Consider the following 26981-nt stretch of genomic DNA (forward strand, 5'->3'; position numbering starts at 1 on the left):
AGCCAATTTGTTCCGGTACAGTTACAACTTTGGCATCTACCTGACAACATAGAAAATTGCCCAGCCATGTCTTGTACACAGAGAACAGGACAAATCCAACCCAGCCAATTACTGCCCCGTCAGTTTCCTGTCGATCATCAGTCAACTGATGCAAAGCGTCATCACAGTGGTGTCCAACAACCTGCTCAGTGATACCCAGTTTGGGTTCCACCAGGGCCACTCAACTCCTGAGCTCATTACAGCCTCAGCTCAGACATGGATAAAACAGCTGAACTCCAAAGGTGAGAATGAAAGTGATAGCCCTTGATATCAAGTGGGTAAAAACAATGACTGCAGATGCTGGAAACCAGATTCTGGATTAGTGGTGCTGGAAGAGCACAGCAGTTCAGGCAGCATCCAAAGAGCAATAAAATCAACGTTTCGGGCAAAAGCCCTTCATCAGGAATATGTGGGTCAGGCAGCATCCGAGGAGCAGGAGAATCAACATTTTGGACATAAGCCCTTCATTCCTGATGGAGGAACATCGATTCCTGAAACTTCGATTCTCCTGCTCCTCGGATGCTGCCTGACGGGCTGTGCTTATCCACTGCCATACTTTTCCACTCTGATCTCCAGCATCTGCAGTTCTCACTTTCTCCTAGCCTTTGACAGCAAGGCCACATCTGACTGGGTGTGGCATCAACAAGCCCGAGCAAAACTGGAATTAATGGGAATCAGGGGGCAGACTCTCCACTGGTTCAAGTCATATCTGACACATAGGAAGATAGAACATAGAACATAGAAAAATACAGCGCAGTACAGGCCCTTTGGCCCTCGATGTTGCGCCGATCCAAGCCCATCTAACCTACACTAGCCCACTATCCTCCATATGCCTATCCAATGCCTGTTTAAATGCCCAAAAAGAGGGAGAGTCCACCACTGCTACTGGCAGGGCATTCCATGAACTCACGACTCGCTGAGTAAAGAATCTACCCCTAACCTCTGTCCTATACCTACCACCCCTTAATTTAAAGCTATGCCCCCTCGTAATAGCTGACTCCATACGTGGGAAAAGGTTCTCATAGTCAACCCTATCTAAACACCTAATCATCTTGTACACCTCTATCAAGTCACCCCTAAACCTTCTTTTCTCCAATGAAAACAGCCCCAAGTGCCTCAGCCTTTCCTCATACGATCTTCCTACCATACCAGGCAACATCCTGGTAAACCTCCTCTGCACCCGTTCCAGTGCCTCCACATCCTTCCTATAGTATGGCGACCAAAACTGCACACAATACTCCAGATGCGGCCGCACCAGAGTCTTATACAACTGCAACATGACCTCAGGACTCCGGAACTCAATTCCTCTTCCAATAAAAGCCAGTACACCATATGCCTTCCTCACTGCACTATTTACCTGGGTGGCAACTTTCAGAGATCTGTGTACATGGACACCAAGATCCCTCTGCTCATCCACACTACCAAGTGTCCGACCATTAGCCCAGTACCCCATCTTTTTGTTACTCATACCAAAGTGAATCACCTCACACTTACCCACATTGAACTCCATTTGCCACCTTTCTGCCCAGCTCTGCAGCTTATCTATATCCTGCTGTAACCTGACACATCCTTCCTCACTGTCAACAACACCACCGACTTTCGTATCATCTGCAAACTTGCTCACCCAACCTTCTAGCCCCTCCTCCAGGTGATTTATAAAAATGACAAACAGCAATGGTCCCAAAACAGATCCTTGCGGAACACCGCTAGTAACTGCACTCCAAGATGAACCTTTACCATCAACTACTACCCTGTCTCCTTCCAGCCAGCCAATCCCTAATCCAAACCTCCAACTCACCCTCAATGCCATACCTCGGTATTTTTTGCAGTAGTCTACCATGGGGAACCTTATCAAATGCCTTACTAAAATCCATATACACCACATCTACCGCTTTACCTCGTCCACCTCCTTAGTCACTTTCTCAAAGAATTCAATAAGGTTTGTGAGGCACGATCTGCCCTTCACAAAACCATGCTGACTATCCTTGATCATACTATTCCTATCCAGATGTTCATAAATCCTATCCCTTACAATTCTCTCCAAGACTTTGCCCACAACAGAAGTGAGACTCATCGGCCTAGGGTTATCCCTACTCCCCTTTTTGAACAAGGGAACCACATTTGCTTCGGGCACTATTCCTGTAGACAACGAGAACATAAAAATCAAGGCCATGGCTCTGCAATCTCCTCCCTTGCTTCCCAGAGAATCCTAGGATAAATGCCATCAGGCCCAAGGAACTTACCTATTTTCACCCTTGCCAGAATTTCCAACACCTCTTCCCTACATACCTCAAAGCCGTCCATTCTAATTAATTGCGACTCAGTATTCACATCGGCAACAATGTCCTGTTCCTGAGTGAATACTGACGAAAAGTATTCATTCAGTGTCTCCCCAATCTCTTCAACCTCCACACGCAACTTCCCACTACTATCCTTGACTGGACCTATTCCTACCCTAGTCATTCTTTTATTCCTGACATACCTATAGAAAGCCTTTGGGTTTTCCCTAATCCTACCAACTAAGGACTTTTCATGTCCCCTCCTTGCTGCTCTTAGCTCTCTCTTCAGATCCTTCATGGCTACCTTATAACTCTCAATCGCCCCAATTGAACCTTCACGCCTCATCTTTACATCGGCCGCCCTCTTCCCTTTAACAAGGGATTCCAATTCCTTATTAAACCACGGCTCCCTCACACGACCCATTCCTCCCTGCCTGACAGGTACATACTTATCAAGGACACTCGATAGTTGCTCCTTGAACAAGCTCCACATATCGACTGCACCCTTCCCTTGAAGCCTACTTTTCCAAGCCAGGCATCCTAAGTCATGCCTCACCACATCATAATTTCCTTGACCCCAGCTATAACTCTTGCCCTGCAGTGCACACTTATCCCTCTCCATCACTAGAGTAAAAGTCACCGAATTGTGGTCACTGTCCCCAAAGTGCTCACCTACCTCCAGTTCTAACACCTGGCCTGGTTCATTACCCAGAGCCAAATCCAGTATGGCCTCACCTCTTGTTGGCCTGTCTACATATTGTGTCAGGAAACCCTCCTGCACACATTGGACAAACACCGACCCATCTAATGTACTCGAGCTATAGCTTTCCCAGTCAATATCAGGAAAGTTAAAGTCCCCCATAACAACCACCCTATTACTTTCACTCTTCTCCTGAATCATCCTCACAATCCTTTCTTCTATGTCTCTAGGACTATTAGAAGGCCTGTAGAAAACTCCAAACAGGGTGACCTCACCTTTCCTATTTCTAACCTCAGCCCAAACTACCTCACATGGCGAGTCTTCATCCATCATCCTTTCCACCGCTGTAATACTATCTTTAACAAGCAATGCCACACCTCCCCCTCTTTTAACCCCACCTCTGACCCTACTGAAACATTTAAACCCTGGAACCTGCAACAGCCAATCCTGTCCCTGTTCTACCCATGTCTCCGTCATAGCCACAACATCGAAATCCCAGGTACCAACCCACGCAAGTTCACCTACCTTATTTTGTAGACTTCTTGCATTGAAGTATACACACTTCAAGCCACTTTCCTATTTACAGGCACCCTCCTTTGAGATTGATGCCATGTTCCTAACCTCCCTCCACTCCAGGTCCTGCACCCTAAAGCTACAGTCTAGGTTCCCATGCCCCCGCAGAGTTAGTTAAACCCCCCCCCCCCAATAGCACTAGCAAACCTCCCCCCAAGGATACTGATGCCCCTCAGGTTCAGGTGTAGACCATCCTGTTTATCGAGGTCGCACCTTCCCCAGAAAAAACCCCAGTTATCCAGATACCGGAATCCCTCCCTCCTGCACCATCCCTGTAGCCACGCATTTAACTGTTCTCTCTCCCTATTCCTCGACTCTCTATCACGTGGCACGGGTAACAAACCAGAGACAACAACTCTGTTTGTTCTAACTCTGAGCTTCCAACCTAGCTCCCTGAAAGCCTGCCTAACATCCTCATCCCTCTTCCTACCTATGTCGTTGGTGCCAATGTGGACCACGACTTCAGGCTGCTCCCCTTCCCCCTCCCCCTTAAGGACCCGGAAAACACGATCAGAGACGTCACATACCCTTGCACCTGGGAGGCAACACACCAAACATGAGTCTCTCTCGCCCCCACAAAACCGCCTATCTGTGCCCCGAACTATCGAGTCCCCCAATAACTATTGCTCTGCTCTTCTTCACCCTTCCCTTCTGAGCAACGGGGACAGGCTCCATGCCAGAGGAACTCCATGGTCATGGTTGCTGGAGTTCTGTCATCTCAGGTCCACTCCATCTCTGGAGGAGTTCCTGGTCACAACCATTTTCAGCTGCTTCAACAATGACATTCCCTCCATGTGAGGTCAGACATGGAAATGTTTACCAATATCTTGACAATTTTCAGTACCATTTACAACTCCTCAGATACTAAAACAGTCCCTGCTTAAATGCAACAAGATCCAGACAATATCCAGGACAAGCGGTATTTAAAATTCATGCCATACAAATGCCAGGCAAAGCCTATCTCCAATTAAAAAAATCTAACTATTGTCCCTTGATGTTCAATAGTATTACCATCTCTGAACCTCCCATTGTCAACATTTTTGCTGTTACTGTTGACCCAAACCTCAACTGGACTCGTCACATAAATATAGTAGCAACAAAAGCAGCTCAGAGGCACAGAACACTGTAGTGAGTAACTCACCTCCTGACTCCCCAAAGCCTGTCCACCATCTGCAAGGCACAAGTCAGCAGTGGGATGGAATACTCCCCACTTACCTCGATGAGTACAGCCCCAACAACACTCAAGCTCAACACCGTCAAGGACAAAGCAGTCCACTGGATTGGCACCACATCCCACTTCCCCCACCACTGTCGCTCAGTAGCAGCACTGTGTACCCCATGCAAGACACCCTACAGAAATTCCCCCAAGATCCTTAGACAGTACTTCCCAAACCTACAACCACTTCCATCGAGAAGGACAAGGGCAGCAGATACATGGGAACCGCCTTCAAGTTTCCCTCCAAGCCACTCACCATCCTGATGGAAATATATCACCATTCCCTAACTGTTCCTGGGTCAAAATCCTGGAATTCTCACTTCAAGGGCATTGTGAGTCTACCTACAGCACATGGACTGCAGAAGTTCATGAAGGCAGCTCACCACCACATCTACAAGGGCAACTTCAGGGCAGGCAATAACTGCTGGCCAGTCCACATCCCATCAGTGAATTGAAAAAAATATTCAAAAGCCTCCAAAGACAGGAATGCTTTGGACATTAAAGTATTTGAAGACAATGGCTTTGATATCTTGTGCACAATTTCAGAGCCCTGATGGCCTCAGGATTTTTATCCTTAAGTCAAACCTTTCTTCTACATGTTTTGGAGGTGTTGGTATTAAACTGGGGTGTACAAAGTTAAATATCACACAACACTAGGTTATAGTCCAACAGGCTTCTTTGGAAGCACTTGCTTTCGGAGCGCTGCTCCTTCAGCACTCCGAAAGCTAGTGCTTCCAAAGAAGCCTGTTGGACTATAACTTTGTGTTAAAATCAATGAGGTAAAAACAACGACTGCAGATGCTGGAAACCAGATTCTGGATTAGTGGTGCTGGAAGAGCACAGCAGTTCAGTCAGCATCCAACGAGCAGCGAAATTGACGTTTCGGGCAAAAGCCCTTCATCAGGAATAAAGGCAGAGAGCCTGAAGCGTGGAGAGATAAACTAGGGGAGGGTGGGGGTGGGGAGAAAGTAGCATAGAATACAATAGGTGAGTGGGGGAGGGGATGAAGGTGATAGGTCAGGTGGAGTGGATAGGTGGAAAAGGAGTTGTGTGATTATTAACTTTTCTTTTGCAAGCTCTGAACAGACAAAACATTGGCCACAAGGTGGCACCAAACCTAGCCTTGAAAGCAGTCTGAAAATGTGGAAGGTGCAGAAACTCTGACAACCATTTAACAAATTGCATCAACCGAGAGTTAGACTATCTTTCTTCACTTGAATTCCCACAATCCCAGGCAATGCAAGAGGCCAAAAACATCCAATTAAAACAGCATGGTATCCTCCACAGTGCATGGTTTTGATGCAGCTTTTGTGCCACATCAGGGTGAAGGATTGCAACATCAACAATGCAAGTCAAGTTTTCCACTAAATGTCAAACTCCTGTACTCTGAGAATTAGGGAAACAAAAGAGTTAGGAGAGAGAAAATAAACCAAGGAAAATGTAAAAAGTTGTAATTAAAATAAAACAAAAGAACAAAAAGCTGGAGGACTAACAGAGCCCATGCAGAATAGTTAATGCTAAGTACCTGAAAGGTTGACGCAGTATTTACAGTGTCATGGAGTCACAGAGGTGTACAATACAGAAAGACACCATTTCGTGAAAACCATGATTACACTTTCAACAGCAAACTTCATTTGAGCAAACTGCAAACATACAGCTCCTTCATACCATTCAGGGCATTTGAATGGCAACCTAAGAAAGCGATGGTGACAAAGGCAGGTAACCTTTGCAACAGTAACTTTTCAGTGACCCAATCTGAATCAAGCACACACCATTTCGATTAAAACTGCTGTCACACTTGCACTTAAAACTCAGCAGATATTTTGACAGCATTTCTTTTGGCCCAATTGTGGGACTTGTGAAAGGAGAAAGAAAAATGGAAAGAAGATGCCATCATCATTCTTTCCTTGTTGATTACATCATTCCACATCCTGCCCACAGCCCAAGACCTACACTCTGTTGTAAACCCACAAAGACAAAAGACTCAGATCAAATGAATCGACCAGAATATACTCATTCACCAAGTTTCAAACTTACACAAGCACTAATTAAAACCCTTAGGCAGGGACAGCTTTCCGATATCACTGCCAACTTTTTTGGCTCCAATTGTATACATTTGCTTCATGAACACAAAAAGCCAAGTATCATTACAGCATGGTTTTAACCAGTTCATCGATGGATGATCCAAATAACACATCTTCTTAATAATCGTTAGGACTTCTAACAGATCGTAATCAAGCTTGAACTGGTGGGCAATGTTGGTGCCAAGTATTACAATCCAACATGAGAGCACTAAAATATATGGTACACTTCAATGAAAAGTCTGCAACTTTTATTTATCAAGTACATCAGATGAGAGACATCGGAAACTTATGACGGGAATAAGACCACAAGATTTCACAGTTTTTAAGAATCACCTACAACACATGCACATCTTTTTGCGAACATGTGTAAAAAGACATGTGGTAAATATGGTTAAATAGGCTGTGATCAAATACTCTACTGTGCACATTAAAAAGCTAAAATAATCAAGACACTTCTTAGTTTCTCTGACTTCTCAATCAGTTTTCAACAGAGAACCTGTCATTCAGTTGCCTTGCCAGCAATACATTCAAACACGGAATGTACATCTGCATCTCCTGATCACAGATTGACTTGACCGACTGCCTTGGGATTTCTTCAGCAATTGGCCATGACCTACTGAAACCGTGACATGCTGAAACACTTGCAATAGGCCTAGCCTCTATTGCCCAGCAGAGGTGAATGCAGCCTTCTCACAAAGACTTGGCACTGCACGCACTTGACATGTTACAATTCACAGATTGCTGGCAGCCCCAGAACAACTAGAAACAACAGGAGGAAATGGCTGTCAGCACAACAGTCATTGAATGAGCAATCCAGAGGCTCAGACTAACTAAGGCCATGGTTTAAAAACGGATCATCACAACCCGTGGAATTTCAATAGACAAGAACAAAGAAAACGGGAATAGGCCTTTCAGCCCATCAAGCCTGCTCCTGGGTGAGCGAACATTTCAATTGCATTTTACCTATCGCATCCCTGTGACCCTCCACACCTGATCAGAAATCTATCCCTCTCTAACTAAAACATACTGCAAGACTGAGTATCCACAGCACTCTGATGCAAAGGCGGACTGGACCTCCCAGTCACCACCCATTTTAATTCCTCTTCCCACTCCCTTTCCGACATGACCATCCTTGGCCTCCTCCATTGCCACAAGAAACCAAACTGCGAATTGGAAGAACGACACCGCATCTTCCGCCTGGACAGCCTATAGGCCGGAGGACTCAATATTGAGTTCTCCAATTTCCAATTACCTCCCTTCCCAGCCCCTCACGCTCCTTCCTGCCACCAACCAGATTCATTCCTCCTGTTGACCAACAGGGTCATACCCTCGACCTGTCTTCACCTATCCCCACTTCACCACCCTGCCCCCACCAATCCCTTTATCTGCAGCTCCATCTACAACCACCTCCAGTCCTGAAGAAGGTTTACACTCGCAACATTGACTTCTCCATCTCCTGATGGTGCCTGGCTTATGGTTACTTTGAACGGTTTATTCTTGCATATCTCAACAATTTGACCCAGGAAACTAGTTACCGATGGGTGGCTCAATCTTGTCTCAAAGACAATTCACAAGATAACAACTACATGAAAATGTCTCAGGGTATTTCACAGAACAGATGTAAAGCAAAATCTGACACTATGGTATAAGAGGAAATGTCAGGGCAGATCAGTAAAATCTTCAGCGAAGTAATAAACGATGTAGATTTTGAGGAGTGATTTAAAGATAACCAGAGCAGGGAAATTAAGTGGTCAAATGCGGGCATTTCAGAGTTGAGGGCCTTGGCGAGACATTAACTGTAAAGAAACTGACATCTAGGATGCTCAAGATGTCCAACTAGAGCAGTGCAGATACTTTGGGAGGTCGGGGGGCTGGAGGAAATTATATATATACAGACCAATGGATTCTAAGCTTTTTTCAAACACTGTTCCTTGTTTAGAGAGTTGATCTGAGCTTCTCAAAGAGGTGACTTGTTGTCTATTATTAGTTTTGCTCCCATCATGCTCCTACCTCACTCAGCAATCCTCTAGCATCAGAATCATTGATTTCTCTGCAACCTGGACTTGTCATCTCCACATCTGTAGACGCCCGGCTACGTTTTTTCAATGGCTTGCACGAATCTGAAAGTTCGCTGGCACCTAAAAGCAAAACAGGGAGGCTGTTTGGCTTCAGTCTTTTCGCAGGACATTCTGTTACACAGCAAAATGAAAGCAGACCCAAGTCACGAAACAAAGCAATTCATGTTTGCAAGATGCCTCAAAAATTCTTATGGCAAATGCTCAGCATCAAGGATCACAACAGTATAACATGTCGCTGGTAGGACCTTACCTGGCAGAGTTGAACTCATTGTTCCATGCGCATGGGGTAATGATGTTCCTCTCTGTGGGCCAGTCATCTCAGTTGTTGGAACAGTTTCCACCTGCGAACCAAAACACAAATTATAAATCCAAATTAACAGTGAATCCAAAGATGAATAACTCTATGTTGGCTGTGGTACAAGGGTATACTTCACTCATTCCAGGTACTTCCAGTTACTATATCTGTGAACTCTGTAAGACTCTTATTGGAATTCAAATAATCACAGTGACAGCAACACTACTGTGTTCACACAAATCAACTGGATTTCTGAATTAACGATTTTTTCATCCACTGCGTCTCCTTTCAAATGGAATAGCGTTTCTAAAGTGAGTTGTAAAATAAACATACATTGCTTATTTTACAGTAAGGTGATTTGAATTAATTTAGTGAATCTCCAGTCTTTGATCAAATTCCCTGGCCTCTGCCAAAAGAGCATGGACTAAAATATAATTTTTCTCTCCACAACAGTGACTTGAATTAATATGCATTTTACTCATTATTCTTTCATGTTTAACAGTTGTACTGATGGGATGGTTTTCTTCAACTCCTGGACATCCACTATTCTGTTTCCTATTCTTTATACTTAGAACAAGAGAGGAGAATGAATTTTTAAGCATTGGAAGTAAAATCTATTATGTGTTTTTTTTCGTTGAAATATTGTCTTCATGTCATTTAACTTTTCAAATAAAAACTGAAAACCCTATTCGTCTCCCTTTTCCTTTATGTTAAAGGGTGTGACAGCAGATAACAGAGGAATTTCACTTCACATCAGTTCAAATTATTTTGTGAAAGTGAAGCTCAATTCTGTAACAACTTGAGCCCCTCATGGGCATTTAATGCAGATCCAGTACCCCAAGCCGAGCAGGCTGAAAAACAGTTCTCCTTCCAAGAAGTCATTTGTCTCTCTGGATCATGCACAATCTTAACATTGTTATAATTTACCTGGGGAGCTCAAGTAACATGCATTCAGCTGCTGTCCTGGATTGTGCATTTCCTGATCTACCATTCTGAGTATGAGTTGGATTGGATCATTCACTGAAAATACATGATTTAAACACAGACAGCAATCGACCCAAGATTTGCATAAAGCTACTCTGATAGTCACAAATCCTGGAAAATCCACCACAACAATTAACAGCAGACACAAAAACATTCTGGTTTTGTCTTTATATTCAGTATATTGGAGTCAATGAACAAACAAAACCCCTTTTTCAATCAAGCAAGGAACAGGAACAGCGAAGTTTGCAAAGGAAAGCCTGGTCATGGAAGAATAAAAAGATTGTGAAGTTGAGTGGAGTAAGAGAAAGTCTCTGAGATGAAGACAGTATAGTCTTGCTGAGTTTGGAGGAGCCATAACTTATGAGATGGGAGGAAGATGTGACAAAGGGACCTGATGAACTGAACTGATTAAACTACAAAATTGGTATTCCAACTGGAGAAGTGAGAGGTCACTCACACTGAATCCAATCAACAAAAATCCTACCATTCAAGAGTGAGAGACTTAGAGTTATAGAACAATAACAGCATTCTGACTTCAATGTGTACAAACTAACAAGTATGACGTGGTTGTATAGGAAACCAAGAACAATTTGGAAGGAGAATGAACTGCAGTGTCAACAGGCTTAAAATTGACAAGTGACTAAGGGAAATGAAGACAAAAATAATATAGACAGTTTCAGTAGAGTAACATCAAGAATCAGACGACAGAACCCAGTACAAGGAAGGGACAAAGTGAGGATTGCAGATGCTGAAAAGTCACAGTTGATAAAGCATGGCACAGGACAAAACACAGCAGGTCAGGCAGCATCCAAGGAGCACGAGAGAGTCAACATTTCGGGCAATCCTTCTTCAGGCCTGGGGAGGGGGAACAGGGCTGAGAGATAGATTGTGTGTTGGGGTGGGGCTAGGAGAAAGGTAGGTGAGATGGCAATAGGTGGGCGAAGGTCGGAGTGATGTTGATAAGTCAGAGCGGAGGGCGGAGCGGATAGGTGGGAGGGATGATGGGCAGGTAGATCTTCCCTCTTGACGACCTGAGTCGGAAGGTTCGATGTAGGATGTGGTGGGGAGAGGGGAGATTTGAAAAAACTGGTGAATTCAATGTTTATACTGTGTGGTTGTAGGCTGAGGATGTGGCGTTCCTCCTCCAGTTTTCAGGGGGAAAAAAAACACCCACAAACTGGAGGAGGAACGCCTCATCTTCCACCTGGGGAGCCTCCAACCACATGGCATCAACACTGGATTCACCAATTTCCAAATCTCCCCTCCACCCACCACATCTCAGATCCAACTCTGACTCAGATCCACCCTCTTGACCTACCTGTCCATCCTCCTTCCCAACTTTCCACTCAACACTTCCCACTGACCTGTTAACATCACCTATGACCTTAGCCCACCTACCTTTCCCCGAGCACACCCCTATGCCACCCAATTTACCTCTCAGGCCTGTTCCCCCTGTCCATGTCCAAAACATTGATTCTCTCTTGCTTCTCAGATATTACCTGACCTGCTGTGCTTTTTCCAGCGCCATGCTTTACCAACTCTTCAGTGCAAGTAAGGCCATATTTTAATAATTTTTCTACTTTTGCATTTCCATGGCTTATTAACGATCCAACAGCCATATTAAACTTAAAAGCATATTCAACAAAATTGATCAAGTTGAGCTACTCCTTTTTATTGGAACCAAAGGGCATAAAATTAGAGCTAGGAAATTGAGCACAAGATCACACGTTTCACATAAATGCCAGTGTGAATTTTATTCCTTCTCTCCCCCTCAAATGAGACAGTGTTGGACTCTAGGCCTTTGAGGTTTTCAAGAATAAGGTTCACAGATTTTCATCAGTGAAGTGCAACTGGGGCCATGGATCAAAGAGAAGGAAATGGAGTTGAGGGACAGATAAGCTGGTGACTTAACTGAATGATAGAATTGAGTCAAGGGGATGACTGTTCCCTTGGTTCCCTGACCCACCAATAACCAAACCTCCATGGTCCCAGGATGTACCTGCTCTTTTCGCATTTTCTTTTTCGGTACAACTTCAGTAACTTTCTCCGATTCAGAGCGACTTCGAACTGATCTTCTTTGTTGTTTCCTTTCTGAAGGATGCGAAAGACAATTTTAAACCGAAAACAAACCAGAAACATGAAAGGAAATATCAAAAGGCACAGAATGCATCGGGGAGAAATTAGCTGGATCTGGGATCCTTAATGGCTGATGCAGAAGGAAGCCCCACTTTTCTTAAAATGCTCAGACTGTTCTTGTCTCACCTCCCCCATCTTTATTGAGCTGTCTAATAATTTGTTCGCTCTCTTTAACAGTTAAATTAATCACGAGATTGAGCAGCAAACTAAAACCTCTTTTACAAAAACTCTCAAATCAAGGTTCACAAAGAGCAGGAAAAGGCCTGACTTGGATCAGCCCCCAAACTTTCTCACAAAGATCAGAATGGAATTTTATCAGTTGGCTTCACTCCGTAATCTGAGAGTTGCCTGGCCAAAACTTGTGACATAACAATATGAAAAACTTCAAGCTGCTGCATTTATGCTCACATTTCCCAGCGTAGCGAATCTGCAATATCAACAACTTTATGGGGTCATACCTGCAATGGCTCCATATCAGCACAAGCAGACACAGAATACATGCAAACATACAGATGAAAGTCAGTTATTCTGCACGTGCCATCCAGTTAACTTGCAGAGACAGTTCAGGAAACCAGAAAGCAAGTCAACTGTCAGCCTGCATTCCAGAGGAACATGAAGTGGAAAAAAATGCCAAGACCTTTTCATGAAGGGGACAAAGACAATTGTTTACCTGAGGAAATCAGGTGTGCTTCTCCACGCACAGAGAACTGCACCTCTGCGTCTCGCTTCTCACTTCGCAGACTTAAAGGGGTGATGAGAACTTCCTTAACTTCTCTTTGCAATGGTTCTGCCTTAATACTTGCTCCCTTCTAGGAATAAAACAATTTCATTAGCCACACAAAATCAATATCAACGAGCTGCAAGTTTTAGCTCCCTGAGGCGCCCCAAACCCAAAAGGAAGTCAAGAGGAAGATTGAAACAAAGACTTTTTTATTGATGGGGATAAACAGCAGGGTGAAAATTAAATTCTTTTCAATGTGCTGGTCACAAAAATTGCAAAGTATTACTTATTTCAAAGCAATCCAGAACCACTTGCGATTTTGACAAACCACAAGTTGATAAAATGTCCTAAGGAGATCAACTGCAAGGAAGATAATTATTTTTATTAAGAGAAAACCTAACTTCTTCAAGAAACACATGCCGAGAACCATAGATGCCTTTTTTTTTGTGATTTGCAAATTGTAAATTAAATATGAAGCCAGGTATAAAACTGAAATCACAAATGGCATGTTTTCAACCAAATGACTTGGGGAATGGGAGATGTCGGATAGCAACTACTTTTTAATCCACAGACCTGGTTTAATTTAACTTGGATACAGTCAGATATTTAAAGCTTCAATGGCACATTTCTTCACCCTCTCTCAACCATTCAAACAACCTCACCCCAAATCTCTCATTTTACTGTCTTGTCCCCTTGTTGTCTTTCAATCTTCTTCCAGCCAAGATGGAATTCTCTGCTGCCATTTTCAATCAGCTAAACTGGATAGTTGATTTTAGTTTAGGCGATCCAGACATTAGTCTGACTGAAAGAATGCCAAGTGTCAAGTCTTCGCGTTTGGAATATTTCCAAAAGAGTCAAGTACACTTTACAAACATTCCAAAACAACAGAAAACACTCATGATTTTTAAAAGCAGAAATGAAATATTGAACAGGAATCTTAATATGCCAATCATCACCCATGACTTGAAGCTGGAAGACAAGAGAGAAAACATAGGATTTCTCTTTCTCAAAATGCTAATTTAAGATCTCTGAATTACATTCTTGAATATCCAGGAATTACTTGAATCAAAATAGGAATGTGTGCACCCTATAGAAAAATACAAGTTCTATTCAGTTTCAGAAAATATTTCTAACTCAACGCCTCAGCACTGTGGATAACCATCATACAAATATGCACAGTATAAGGCTAAAAGCAATCAGTATCTCCAGTCAAGAGGTGTATTGCATCATTGTGCTCAGCTGTTACATGAACATTTGATATTTGGTTTCCAATAGAAAATTTATGTATGAATTAGGAACAGGAATAGGCCAATTTCTGCAATTCTACATTACACAGTCAAATGTTGAGCAAATATGATGCACAATTGATTTCAGAAATTTGAAGCGTAGTTTACACCACAACCTGAACTGGTCAGATGTCTGCCAAACGAACAGCTAAGAATTCAACATTCCAAATCTCAGGAACAATGGAGACAGAAAAATTCCACATGTCCCAATTATCTCATTTTAAACGAGGATGTACAAATAGGATTGGAACTGTAGGCCCTCAGAATGTCATCGGTCAATAAGACCGTAAGGCCATGAGATACAGGAGCAGCATTTGGCCATTCAACCCATCAAGTCTGTTTGGCCATTTAATCATGGCTGCTACGTTTCTTAGCCCCATTCTCCTGCCTTTTCCCCGTAACCCTTGACCCCCTCACTCATCAAAAACCTACCGATCTCAGTCTGAAATATACTCCATGACTTTGGTCTGCACAACCCTCTGCAGCAATGAGTTCCACAGATTCCCCCACTCTCTGGCTGATGAGATGGAATTTCTTCAGCCAAAGTTCTCAAGGGTCATACCTTCTCAAGGAGGCTGTTCCCCTCGTTCCTAGTCTCTCATACTCATGGAAATATCCTCTCCATATTCATTCTATCCAAGCCTCACAGTATCCTGCAAGTTTCAGTCAGATTCCCCTTCATCCTTTTGAGCTCCATCAAGTACAGACTCATAATCCTCAACCACTTCTCACATGACAAGCCTTTTATCCCCTGGATCCTTCTTGCAACCCTCCTCTGGACCTACTCCAACACCAGTACAACCTTCCTAGGATATGGGGCCCATAACGGTTCACAATATTCCAAACGTGGTCTGACCAAAGTCTTATGCAACCTCAGCAGTACACTTCTGCTCTAATATCTTAGCCCTGTCGAAATGAATGCCTGCTTAACCGCCAACTGAACCTGCGTGTCAACCTAAACATAAGACTCGTGAGTTCCTTGCGCTTCTGATTTCTGAAGCCTTTTAAAGGTGAAGAAAACAATCTTCACCTGTATTCTTTCTACCAAAATACATCACTTCACACTTTGCCACACTGTCACTTCTTTGCCCCTCACCTAGCATATCCAGGTCTTTCTGCAGCTTCCCTGCCTCCTCCCCACTATCTGTCCCTCCTCTGCAAACTCAGCAACATTGCCCTCAGTTCCTTATTCCAGATCATTCATACATCATGTGAAGAGCTGTTGTCCCAATATTGATGCATGCAGAACTCCACTCATCTTCGGTTGCCATTCTGAAAAAGACCTTTTAATCGCTTCTGCCAGTCTGCCAATCCTCTACCGGTGTCAGTACCTTGCCTCTAACACCATTCTGAGAAAGTGAGGACTGCAGATGCTAGAGATCAGAGCTGAAAAATGTGTTGCTGGAAAAGTGTAGCAGGTCAGGCAGCATCCAAGGAGCAGGAGAATCGACATTTCGGGCATAAGCCCTTCTTCAGGAATGAGGAGGGTGTGCCAAGTAGGCTAAGATAAAAGGGAGGGAGAAGGGACTTGGGGGAGGGGCGTTGGGAATGCGATAGGTGGAAGGAGGTTAAGGTGAGGGTGATAGGCCAGAGAGGGGGTGGGGGCAGAGAGGTCAGGAAGACCTCTTACCCAAAATCCACAAACCTGACTGCCCCGGCCGACCCCTTGTCTCAGCCTGTTCCTGCCCCACCGAACTCTGCTCTTCATACCTCGACACGGTCCTGTCCCCCTTAGTCCAAGAACTCCCCACCTACGTTCGGGATACTACCCACACCCTCCACTTCCCCGGCCCCCAATGCCTTATCTTCACCATGGACATCCAATCCCTATACACCTCCATCCCCCATTACGAAGGCATCAAAGCCCTCTGCTTCTTCCTTTCCTGCCGACCCAACCAGTACCCTTCCACTGACACCCTCCTCCAACTGACTGAACTGGTCCTCACCCTGAACAACTTCTCTTTCCAATCCTCCCACTTCCTCCAAACCAAAGGAGTAGCCATGGGCACCCACATGGGCCCCAGCTATGCCTGCCTCTTCGTAGGATATGTGGAACAGTCCATCTTCCGCAGCTACACTGGCACCACCCCCCACCTTTCCCTCCGCTACATCGATGACTGTATCGGCACTACCTCGTGCTCCCACGAGGAAGTTGAACAGTTCATCCACTTTACTAACACCTTCCACCCCGATCTCAAATTTACCTGGACCGTCTCAGACTCCTCCCTCCCCTTCCTAGACCTCTCCATTTCTATCTCGGGCGACCGACTCAACACGGACGTTTACTATAAACCAACCGACTCGCACAGCTACCTAGATTACAGCTCCTCCCACCCTGCCCCCTGTAAAAACGCCATCTCATATGCTGAATTCCTTCACCTCCGCCGCATCTGCTCCCAGGAGGACCAGTTCCAATACAGAACAACCCAGATGGCCGCCTCCTTCTTCAAAGACCGCAATTTCCCCTCAGACGTGGTCAACGATGCTCTCCACCGCATCTCCTCCACTTCCCGCTCCTCCGCCCTTGAGCCCCGCCCCTCCAATCGCCACCAGGACAGAATCCCACTGGTCGTCACCTACCACCCCACCAACCTCCACATTCCTCATATCATCCTTCGTCATTTCTGCCACCTGCAAACAGACCCCACCACCAAGGATATATTTCCCTCCCCTCCCCTATCAGCATTCCGGAAAGACCACTCACTCCGCGACTCCCTCGTCAGGTCCACACCCCCCACCAACCCAACTTCCATTCCCGGCACCTTCCCCCACAACTGCAAGAAATGCAAAACTTGCGCCCACACCTCCCCCCTCACTTCGCTCCAAGGCTCCAAGGGATCCTTTCATATCCGTCACAAATTCACCTGCACCTCCACACACATCATTTACTGTATCCGCTGCACCCGATGTGGCCTCCTCGATATTGGGGAGACAGGCCACCTACTTGCAGAACGTTTCAGAGAACACCTCTGGGACACCCGCACCAACCAACCCAACCTCCCCGTGGCTGAACACTTCAACTCCTCCTCCCATTCCACCAAGGACATGCAGGTCCTTGGACCCCTCCATCACCAGACCATAGCAACACAACGCCTGGAGGAAGAGTGCCTCATCTTCCGCCTAGGAACCCTCCAACCACAAGGGGTGAACTCAGATTTCTCCAGTTTCCTCATTTCCCCTCCCCCCACCTTATTTCAGTCCCAACCCTCGGACTCAGCACCGCCTTTTTGACCTAAAATCTTCTTCCCGACCTCTCCGCCCCCACCCCCTCTCCAGCCTATCACCCTCACCTTAACCTCCTTCCACCTATCACATTCCCAACACCCCTCCCCCAAGTCCCTCCTCCCTACCTTTTATCTTAGCCTGCTTGGCACAGCCTCCTCATTCCTGAAGAAGGGCTTATGCCCGAAACGTTGATTCTCCTGCTCCTCTAACACCATTGGCTCATATTTTAATACAGTCCTCACAGCTCTGCTACTTCAATTTGCCCCGATGTGCTGGACTGGGATGGACAAAGTCAGAGGTCAAACAACATCAGGTTATAGTCTAACAGGTTTATTTGAAATCACAAGCTTTCGGAGTATAACCTGGTGCTGTGTGACTTCTGACTGTGAATTTGCTCCCACCTTGTGCAAGTGTCGGTCAATGCTGTATGGGGCTGACAGGTTTCTGGTCAGATTCTGGTCTCTCACCAAGTGGCCAGTCGATTATCTACAAGTACAGACAGCTATTTTCTCTCTCAAGCACGCACACACTTAGTTTCCAGCAGAAGTCATAGGACAGTAATCATGAAGTGGGATTCCTGTCATTGCATTTATTTTTATTTTTCTTCCTCACTGTGGCATCAAGGACATATTTCTCAAATGCAAGAAAACAAAATCTGGAATTCAGGTAGGGGATTACTTGTGTGGTCAATTTCTAAATGGGATTTTGTAGCATTGCAAACACAGAGTGACAATTTGCTGTTACTCTCCGTTTCAGACAATGATGTTACCCATGGAAAGAAGGTATGGCATGAAGCCTGCGAGTGATTGGTCACATTTTATGCTCAACTTACATGCACAATGATTCACCAATCAACAACAGTCTGCCAACAGGTCAGGCAAGCAACATGGAGTGAAATAATCAAATGGCATGTTTTGCTTTTTAACCCCTTGGAAACAATCTATGTATTAATTATCCTTGAAATATTCCTCTTCGACGTAACTAAATACTTGTTAGGCAATTTCCCATTGGCATTATTCTCCTCGATTTCAAATACCTGGTCATTTTTTCTTACTGGCAACACCTCACAGTCAGAATTGCCACCATTTCTTTTCGCATCCTGGTTCCCCTTGAGGTTTGCAAGGGAAGGAGGCAGTGATTTCCTAGCTGCTGCTGTTCTCCAAGTCATTTTGGGAGGAGGCTCCTGGATGTTTGCTTGCCTTTCATGTGCCAGTTGACCAGCGTCATTGTCAGTGGAGAGCGCCGAAGAGGCCTGCTTGCCCACTGTCTGGTCGTGTGGAGGACTGGACAACATTCCAAGGCGTCTGTTTCTCTTTACTTCATGATTTAATGATGTTGCAGTCATATCTGCTGATGCATCAGGCTTTTCATCCACATAAATGAAAGTGTACTGTGCTATCCTTTCCTCCTGAGTCAATCTCAATGCATCTTCGACTTGAGTTATGCCAACATCCCACTGGGGTCGAATTCTTTGTGCTATAGGCTTCAAAATCTGCAAGGACAAATTTTAAAAAGCTGAATCAATTACAACACGGCAATTATCTTGCTCACAAAATAAAACAAATCACCCCTACTTGCATTTATGTAATATCGTTAACATGTACAGGATATGCCAAAATGATCCACAAGAACATTTTCAAGCATAGTTACTCCTACAACATAAGTAACAATCAATTATTGCAACCAGGCACAACATGAAAACATTCTTCCTGCCTTTAATATAAATTCATCTTGTTGAGGGATAACATTTGAGCCATGACACCAGGACAATTCCCCACAAGTTACGTGAAGCAATCTTCTGCATCAGACTGATGTTTTAACTCTGATCACACAGGAATTCCTCTGAGCCGAGCACCCTGTTTCAAAGAGAGAGTTTGCTCCCTCTGAATCAAGGTGGCTCAGTGGTTAGCAGTGCTGCCTTACAACACCGTGGATCCAGATTCAATTCCACCATTGGGTGGCTGCCTGTGTGGAGTTTACACATTCTCCCAGTACCTGGGTGGGTTCCCACCGGGTGCTCAGATTTCCTCCCACAGTCCAAAGATGAGCAGATGAGGCAGATTAGCTATGCTAAATTTCCCTGTAGAGTCAAGGGATATGGAGGACGGGTGGGTTTACCATGGAAAACGTGGGGTTTCAGGGACTGGGTTATTATCGAGGAGATGACAGAGCCCATCAGAAGGCAGCTCGCACCATTTAATCTTCTAGATCAGGAATTCTCGTTGTCTCATACCACCTCTAGTTACATGATGGGCAGAGAAACAATACAATTCCACATCAAGGTTTCTCTCCCGGAGACTTTCAGCCCATAAGACAAAGCAACAGGTAGAGGTCAGTCAGCCCTTTAATCCTGCCCTGCCATTCAAAAGGATCAGGCTCATTTGACATTCCTTACGTGCACTCTCCTGCCCTTGTTCTGTAATCCTTGATTCCCCGACTGATCAAGAATCTATGTGTCTCAGCTTTAAATATACAGAAGGACCTGCAGAATGACAATAAGGCTGCAATAACTCCTGCAATACAGAAGGAACAGCAGAACAAAGTTGGACTTCTTTTTGCTTAATGAGTGGAGCAGTCAGAAAATGGTATAACTACGGCAGCCTCAGGAAAGGACTGAGTGAAGCAGTAGAAAAAAGGAGGAAACACAGGCAGAGGCAGACAGCCACAAAATTGCAATCTCAAAGTAGTTCCCACTCTCTCTCTCTCTCTCCACAACCAGAAATGAAAGCAGTCGCATATGCCAACGAATAGGTCCAGCCCTAAGGGCACTGACCCACAGAAAGCATGACAGGGTGCACACTTCATCTGCCGCATGCAGAACCCTCAACGCAACACCACGCACATTGATGCCCTGCATTTCATGACCAGACTTCAGGTATTTTAACAAGGGATTTCCAATTCATCATAACAATGTTCAGCATAGCTTGTGCCACACTCTTCAACACATGCAGCAAATCTCAATCATATTCCTGAAAAATCTGAAACTTGTGTTGATTGCTTCATTCAAATTTGTTCAATTTGGTTAACAAGATAGGACCGGACTTTCGACAGCAAATAGGTGATTTCAGACAGGAGTCTCAATGGCTCTCATATGATTGGAAACTCCCTTCAAACAAATTTAGCAATTCATTATGGGTATCCACAAGGCACTGCAGGCCTTTGGCAGTGGAAATGTACACAAACACAACCAGTAACCTCATGTCTTCACAGATGCCCATCCTACAAATTCCATCAACATAGGAAACTCTAGGTCATGAAAGAGTGGAGGATGGCATGGCAGAACATCCCTAAACATGAGATGTCTGGTGAAGCTGCAACACAAGAATGACCTGCCAACCAAAACAGCAGAAGTAGCATGCAATTGACAACACCATGACTAACAGGCCCAATGTCTCGTCTGTCTTCCTGTCACACCCATATGGCAATGGTGGTCAATCAAACAACTAAAAATGTTGTGGAGGCTCCACAAATAGTCATGCGGAGGTCCAGCACACAAGTGCAAAAAACAAGGCTGAAACACTTGCATCCATGAAGTGAGGAGAGGATGATCTAGCTCAACATCATCCAGAGGTCCCCAGCGTCACAGACATCAACCAACTTGTTTTACTCCATACATCATCAAGAAATGTCCAAAGGCATGAGAGCCTGTTCTAAGGTAATGAGTGCTGATAACGTTGCAGCAGTGATAGATAAGACTCGTACTGATTCCAGGCCTAGCTATTTTCATCGAGTGTCTCCCCAACAAGATGGAAAATTACCAAGCCTGGACACAAATATCAGAACAAATCAAGCCCAGCCAATTACTACCTGACCAATCTGCTCTCCAAAATCAGCAAAACAGTGAAAGGAGTTGATGACAGCACTATTAGGTTACACTCAGAAAATAATAACCTGTTCACAAATGCCCAGTTTGGAATGCCCCAGAGCCATTTCGCTCCTGACCTGCTCACAACTTTCATCCAAAACAGAAAATATCACTCAACTCTACAGCTGAGCAAAGACTGCCCTTGACAATATTGAGGCTTAGGCTAGATTGGTGACATTCATATCTTGCAAGTGCCCAAAAATCACCATCCTCAATGACTGAATCTAACCATCACCTCTTGACATGCAATGGCACTGTTGCTAAATCCCAAACAACAACTATGCAGGAGATTACCAACAACCACAATCTAAACTGGACTAGCCACATGAATACTGTGGTTACCACAGTAGTTTAGGGAATTCTGAACCAAATAACTCACCTCCTGTTTTCTTAGATTATCTGTTTTCTGACTGCTGCTCTGAGAGGGATAAACATCAGTTAGGACACAAGGACAACGCTCCTGGTTTTCGTCCAAAAGGGCAATAGGATATTTTCAGATCAATCAAGGGAACAGACAATGACATAATTTTGTGTCTGAAAGATGACAGGTTTCACACAAAGCGGAAGTTAAACCTAGAATTGCAGGACTTTGGTGAAATCTCGCAGTTTGACAAGGTGAAATGACACCCTATACTTGCTGAGGTAAGGAGCTTCTCTCTCCAGCTGCTCTATCTGGACTAAGACTTGACTGCTCATTGGATACATACAGCAAAACTGGAGCAAGACGATGGCCAATGTGACCTTTTCCATGCAGAAAGAAATGAGGTGGTACCTATTGTGCCTTTGCAACAGGTCAGGCTTTCTTCCCTGACTGCACAAATGATCGAAGTCCTCATGTTTTTACTGCCCATAGTGCACACGATCAAAACAGCTACTTTTTTCTCAATTCCAAAGACCAGTCTGGTCCAAACTGCCAAAACCTTCTGTAGAGAGTACTTCTGTATATGATTGGTTTTACCTCATCTTTGCCACCGTAATGTCCCCAAGGGCATGGATCAAATGCAAGTCCTCCTCAATGGAGACACTAGCTTCCTGTAAATATGTCAAATATTATCTTTTATTTGAAATCATTTGGTCATTTACATCAAAGGATATTGAGGGAAATCAGGAACAAGGACTGAGAAGGATGACCAACAGTAATCATGTCAAATGCAGGGCAAGTTTCAAGGACTGAATGGCCTATTCCTGCTTCTATTTTCTATGTTTCTAAAAGCTCGTCCATTGCCTGAAGCTTATCCACCTCAATTCCATAACAGAATACAGGTGTGATATTTCTGAGAACCTTTTAAATTCCTTCAAAGACAAACTTGACAGATGCTGCCATGCATGCCAGGTCAACAGGTAAAAACAGGAGTGGGAGCATTCACATCTGGATGTTGTTCCCAAACAACACCCACCCCCATACATCTACCAATCACAAGCTAGGAATAGGAGAAAGTGAGGACTGCAGATGCTGGAGACCAGTGTCCAAAAGTATGGTGGCGGAAAAGCACAGCAGGTCAGGCAGCATCCAAGGAGCAGGAGAATCAACATTTCCAGCAGAAGGCCTTCATCAAGCCCTTTTCCAGCACCACACTTGTTGAGATACAGGGACTACTCCATCGTTCACTTCTCCCAGTCTTTTTTTTCCTGCAAGCAACCGAGTCCTGCTCGACACAAGGAGACACACAGTCATTCCAACAGGGTGTTCACTCATTTCAGAAGGATTTACATATCTGACAGGAGATGACACCGTGGGGTGGCACGGTGGCACAGTGGTTAGCACTGCTGCCTCACAGCGCCAGAGCCCTGGGTTCAATTCCCGCCTCAGGCGACTGACTGTGTGGAGTTTGTACATTCTCCCAGTGTCTGCGTGGGTTTCCTCCGGGTGCTCCGGTTTCCTCCCACAGTCCAAAAATGTGCAGGTCAGGTGAATTGGCCACGCTAAATTGCCCGTAGTGTTAGATGTAGGGGTAAATGTAGGGGAAGGGGTATGGGTGGGTGCGCTTCGGCGGGTCGGTGTGGACTTGCTGGGCCGAAGGGCCTGTTTCCACACTGTAAGTAATCTAATCTAAAAAAGAAGGAAGAAAAGAGGGAACCCAAAGCGGAAAACATTTTTGACAAACAAGGATCAGAAACTTTGCACTAAATGCTTTTCGCCAAAGCTTTTCTCATAGAAATGAGACTTTGTCTTTTCTTCCAATCTGTCACTAGACTTGGGAGCAGCACTTGTTGCCCATCCCCAGATCCCCTTGAACTAAGTGTCTTGCTCGGCTATCTCAGAGAGCAGTTAAGGTCCAACCACATGGGTGTGTGTCTGAAATCACACAATTTTCTTCCCAAGAGAATACAGAAGGTTGCATCATCACCATTATTTGCACTATTTCCCAGATTTATGAATGAAATGGAAATCCCACAGACTGAGATTTTAAACCCATATCCCAAAAGCATTACTCTGGACCTCTGACAAACTCACCGAAAAAGTCACTGAAGGAAGAGACTGTTAAAATGCACAAGTTGAATCAGAAAACAGTTACAACAGCCTTTCTCCTGAACTGGCAAGATACACCTGGTCAGATCTCTTTGGAGAAAAGCCCTAAAGGGAAGATCTCATTGGAACAACTATACAAATTTAAAAAATGAAAACCCAGGAAGAAACATCAGCACACTTTCTTCAAGGTAAATCTCTCAATATTAACCATCTGAAAGCATCAGTTATGCACAGTCTCTGATAAAAACCACGAGATTATCATCCATACATGTTTGCAAGTACTGCAACTCAAATTTACATTTTTCTGGACTGCAGCATTGGGTAATCTTTACAATAGCTCCACATCATCAATACCTTTTGCTTCTCTGCAGCATTGCTGGCCTGCTTGGCAGTCTCGGCAACAAGGGCACTATACTGTGAACGTCCTTTGTAAGGCGCCACCCTCTTCTCATGGATCCAGGCTCGTTCTGGCACCGTCCCAAAGAACTGCACGTGGTACTCGCGAGCACCTGCACAAACAGATAGAAGATTACAGATTTTAAATCAGACAGAGCTAGGACATCACCCATCTGGAAGACAGGCAGAAAACAAACAAAACTATAACCAGTGGGATCTTACACGTGGCCTCTTGCAGATTAATTGATTTGGCAATTCACTCTTGTGCTGATTTGCTGAAATGTAGTCAATTAACTTAAAGTGCACTGGTCACTATCTGAATGAATTTCACTGCAATGGCGCAGTTATAAAAATTGAGGTAGATGCTTTCTTTAGTTGTGATTAGCTTTACTCTTTCCAAAACATTTGGTTTCCTCCAATAACTTAGTCTGCATGTGTTCTTCTCAAGCTAGGTAAGCTGCTCCCATAACAAGGCATATATTACTACACAAAGCAGACGAAGTCAAGGCACCAAAATGGCTCAGGCTGACTCAAGCCATTTTATCTCGAGAGAAATGGCCTTGACTTGCTGGGTGCAAGGCAAAATCAAGAAATCTGTCGGGGATGACCTGGACAGCCAGAACCATTCCTGGCAGTAAATACACTGCATTGCACACAGTACTTGCAAGCACCTGCACAAACAAGTGTAAGTTACAGTTTCTAATATCAGGCAGACTGAGGACATGACTCATCTGGGTGATAGGCACAAAACAATCAAACCTATGATTCAGTCACTCCTGGCTGCACGAAAGAGAGGCTTTTCAACATGCTTAATAATTAATTTTTACCTGTCCTCACCTTTAGCCGAATCAATATATTACAAAGTGGCAAAAATAGGTAATAATTTGAGATAATCACTTTTTATCATACCTTTATTTTGTAGTTAGCTCCTTCTTTGGATCCAGGCTAATTAAATCCAATACATATAAACAGAGATGGACTTCAAAGGCTTGCACTGAATATCTTAATTATCCTGCCACATGGTTAACGTCTATCATATAAAGGAGATCTCAATAAACATGTTTGCTGAAGGGAATGCAGTAATATTCTTGTGAACAATATTTACCCACAGCCACTTGCACTAATGTCTCACACAATTTGATGGGATACAGTTCCACTTCTGAGCTTTCGCATGCTTCATAACATGCAATACCAAACTCACCAAGTGGATTGGTTTCAGGAAAATGAAGCTGACCAACTGAGGACCTGTCAATTCACATTCTGGGGACAACTGCACAAATCACAAACTGCTCATTTGTGTCTGGGGATCCTCATTTCCGAACGTTGTGGTGACCTGGAGGAGGCGGGATATCATCCTCAGGCATCTAACTCACGTTTCAGTGAATACTCAAAGTGACACTTACTGAAGGTTCACGTGTGTACTTTCAAGGAGAAACCCTGGCAAATTTCTTCATCTGACAATAAGGCTGCAATAACTACTGCAATACGATAATCCAATGAGTACATCCATCAGGATTAGATTTTTTGCAACTATTTCTCCAAAGAATGTCAGAGGAGAGAAAACAGGTTTCATTCACAATGGATTATCTTTTCCTTCTGACCATTCAACCTCACCTTCCCAAAGCCTGTCCACGTATGTAGGTCAGGAGTGTGACGGAACACTCACCACTTGCATGGATCAATGCAGCTCCAACAGCAATAAAAAAGCTCAATATCATCTTGAACTAAGCAGCCCATTTGACTGGTAACCCATCCACCATTTTCAACATTCAATTCCTCCTATCACCAGTGGCATGGCAGTAACTCACAAAGCCTCCTTTGACAGCAGCTGCTGATGTCTCATATTCTCCTGCTTCAGTCAACTAGGCCAACAAGCATAGGAGAACACCACGATCTCCAAGTCACGCACCATCCAGACCTTCTTCAATGCTGCATCGAACGTGGCTGCACCTTCACTCTAGGGACTGTTCCTGAAGGTGACTCACTGTAAACAACTCGAGGACAATCAGGGCCGACAGCAAATGCCAGCTTCGCCAGTGATGCTCACATCCTCTGAATGAGTACGTAGTTTGAAAAAAAAAACCCTTTTGTTGACATGCTACTTTTGGACGAGTGCCCAGCAAAAGAATAGTTTCATGTTAATAATTCAATTTAACTACTCAAGTGAAACGAAACTTGGCCAAATCTCATTTGATAAAGCATTCAGCATTATGCTGGAAGCCTCCATAAAGAAGCCACCTGCTTGGTTGTAAATCATCAAAGAGAACCAGTCCATCTTTAGGAAAAGAGTATTTCAAGCAGAATCTCTTTGGCTGTAACAATAACAAAATTCATGGACAGCATTTGCACATGCTGCACGAAATGCGAAGCGAAGAACAAAACAAACGGAAGCAAAATATTTAATGTGATATCGGGACACAGAATCTCCTACAACAAAAAGGCACCCACTCTTTCAAAAAGCTTATCCTTACCCCGTAGCCCAGCAAAAGCTTCACTTTTCAAGGTTTACAATTACCCTTTGAAACTTACTGCTGAATTTGCCTGCATTTCCATTTCTCAAATCAATTGGGTTCACAATTTCCAAGCTGCTCTTTAAATCAAGAGATACATTTACAGTTTTGTCACAACTCCCTG

At 44.3% G+C, this 26981-nt stretch overlaps 1 protein-coding gene across 5 annotated transcripts in view; it reads right to left on the minus strand.

The window, feature by feature from the left end:
* The window catches only part of nsd3 (nuclear receptor binding SET domain protein 3), a 104753-nt gene that overhangs the window by 46863 nt on the left and 30909 nt on the right, over positions 1 to 26981 (minus strand). For 4 of the 5 annotated variants that reach the window (XM_072554120.1, XM_072554116.1, XM_072554117.1 and 1 more), the window contains exons 4-9: positions 24306 to 24460; positions 18653 to 19108; positions 13055 to 13193; positions 12248 to 12339; positions 9220 to 9310; positions 8902 to 9029 (exon numbers count right to left, since the gene is read on the minus strand). In XM_072554120.1, the coding sequence (XP_072410221.1) occupies positions 8902 to 9029; positions 9220 to 9310; positions 12248 to 12339; positions 13055 to 13193; positions 18653 to 19108; positions 24306 to 24460 (1061 nt within the window). The remainder of the gene's footprint in view (positions 1 to 8901; positions 9030 to 9219; positions 9311 to 12247; positions 12340 to 13054; positions 13194 to 18652; positions 19109 to 24305; positions 24461 to 26981) is intronic. The other variant, XM_072554119.1, reaches the window with a different exon arrangement.

The sequence above is a fragment of the Chiloscyllium punctatum genome, chromosome 35 (genome assembly GCF_047496795.1).
Source record: "Chiloscyllium punctatum isolate Juve2018m chromosome 35, sChiPun1.3, whole genome shotgun sequence".
Taxonomy (NCBI): Eukaryota; Metazoa; Chordata; class Chondrichthyes; order Orectolobiformes; family Hemiscylliidae; genus Chiloscyllium; species Chiloscyllium punctatum.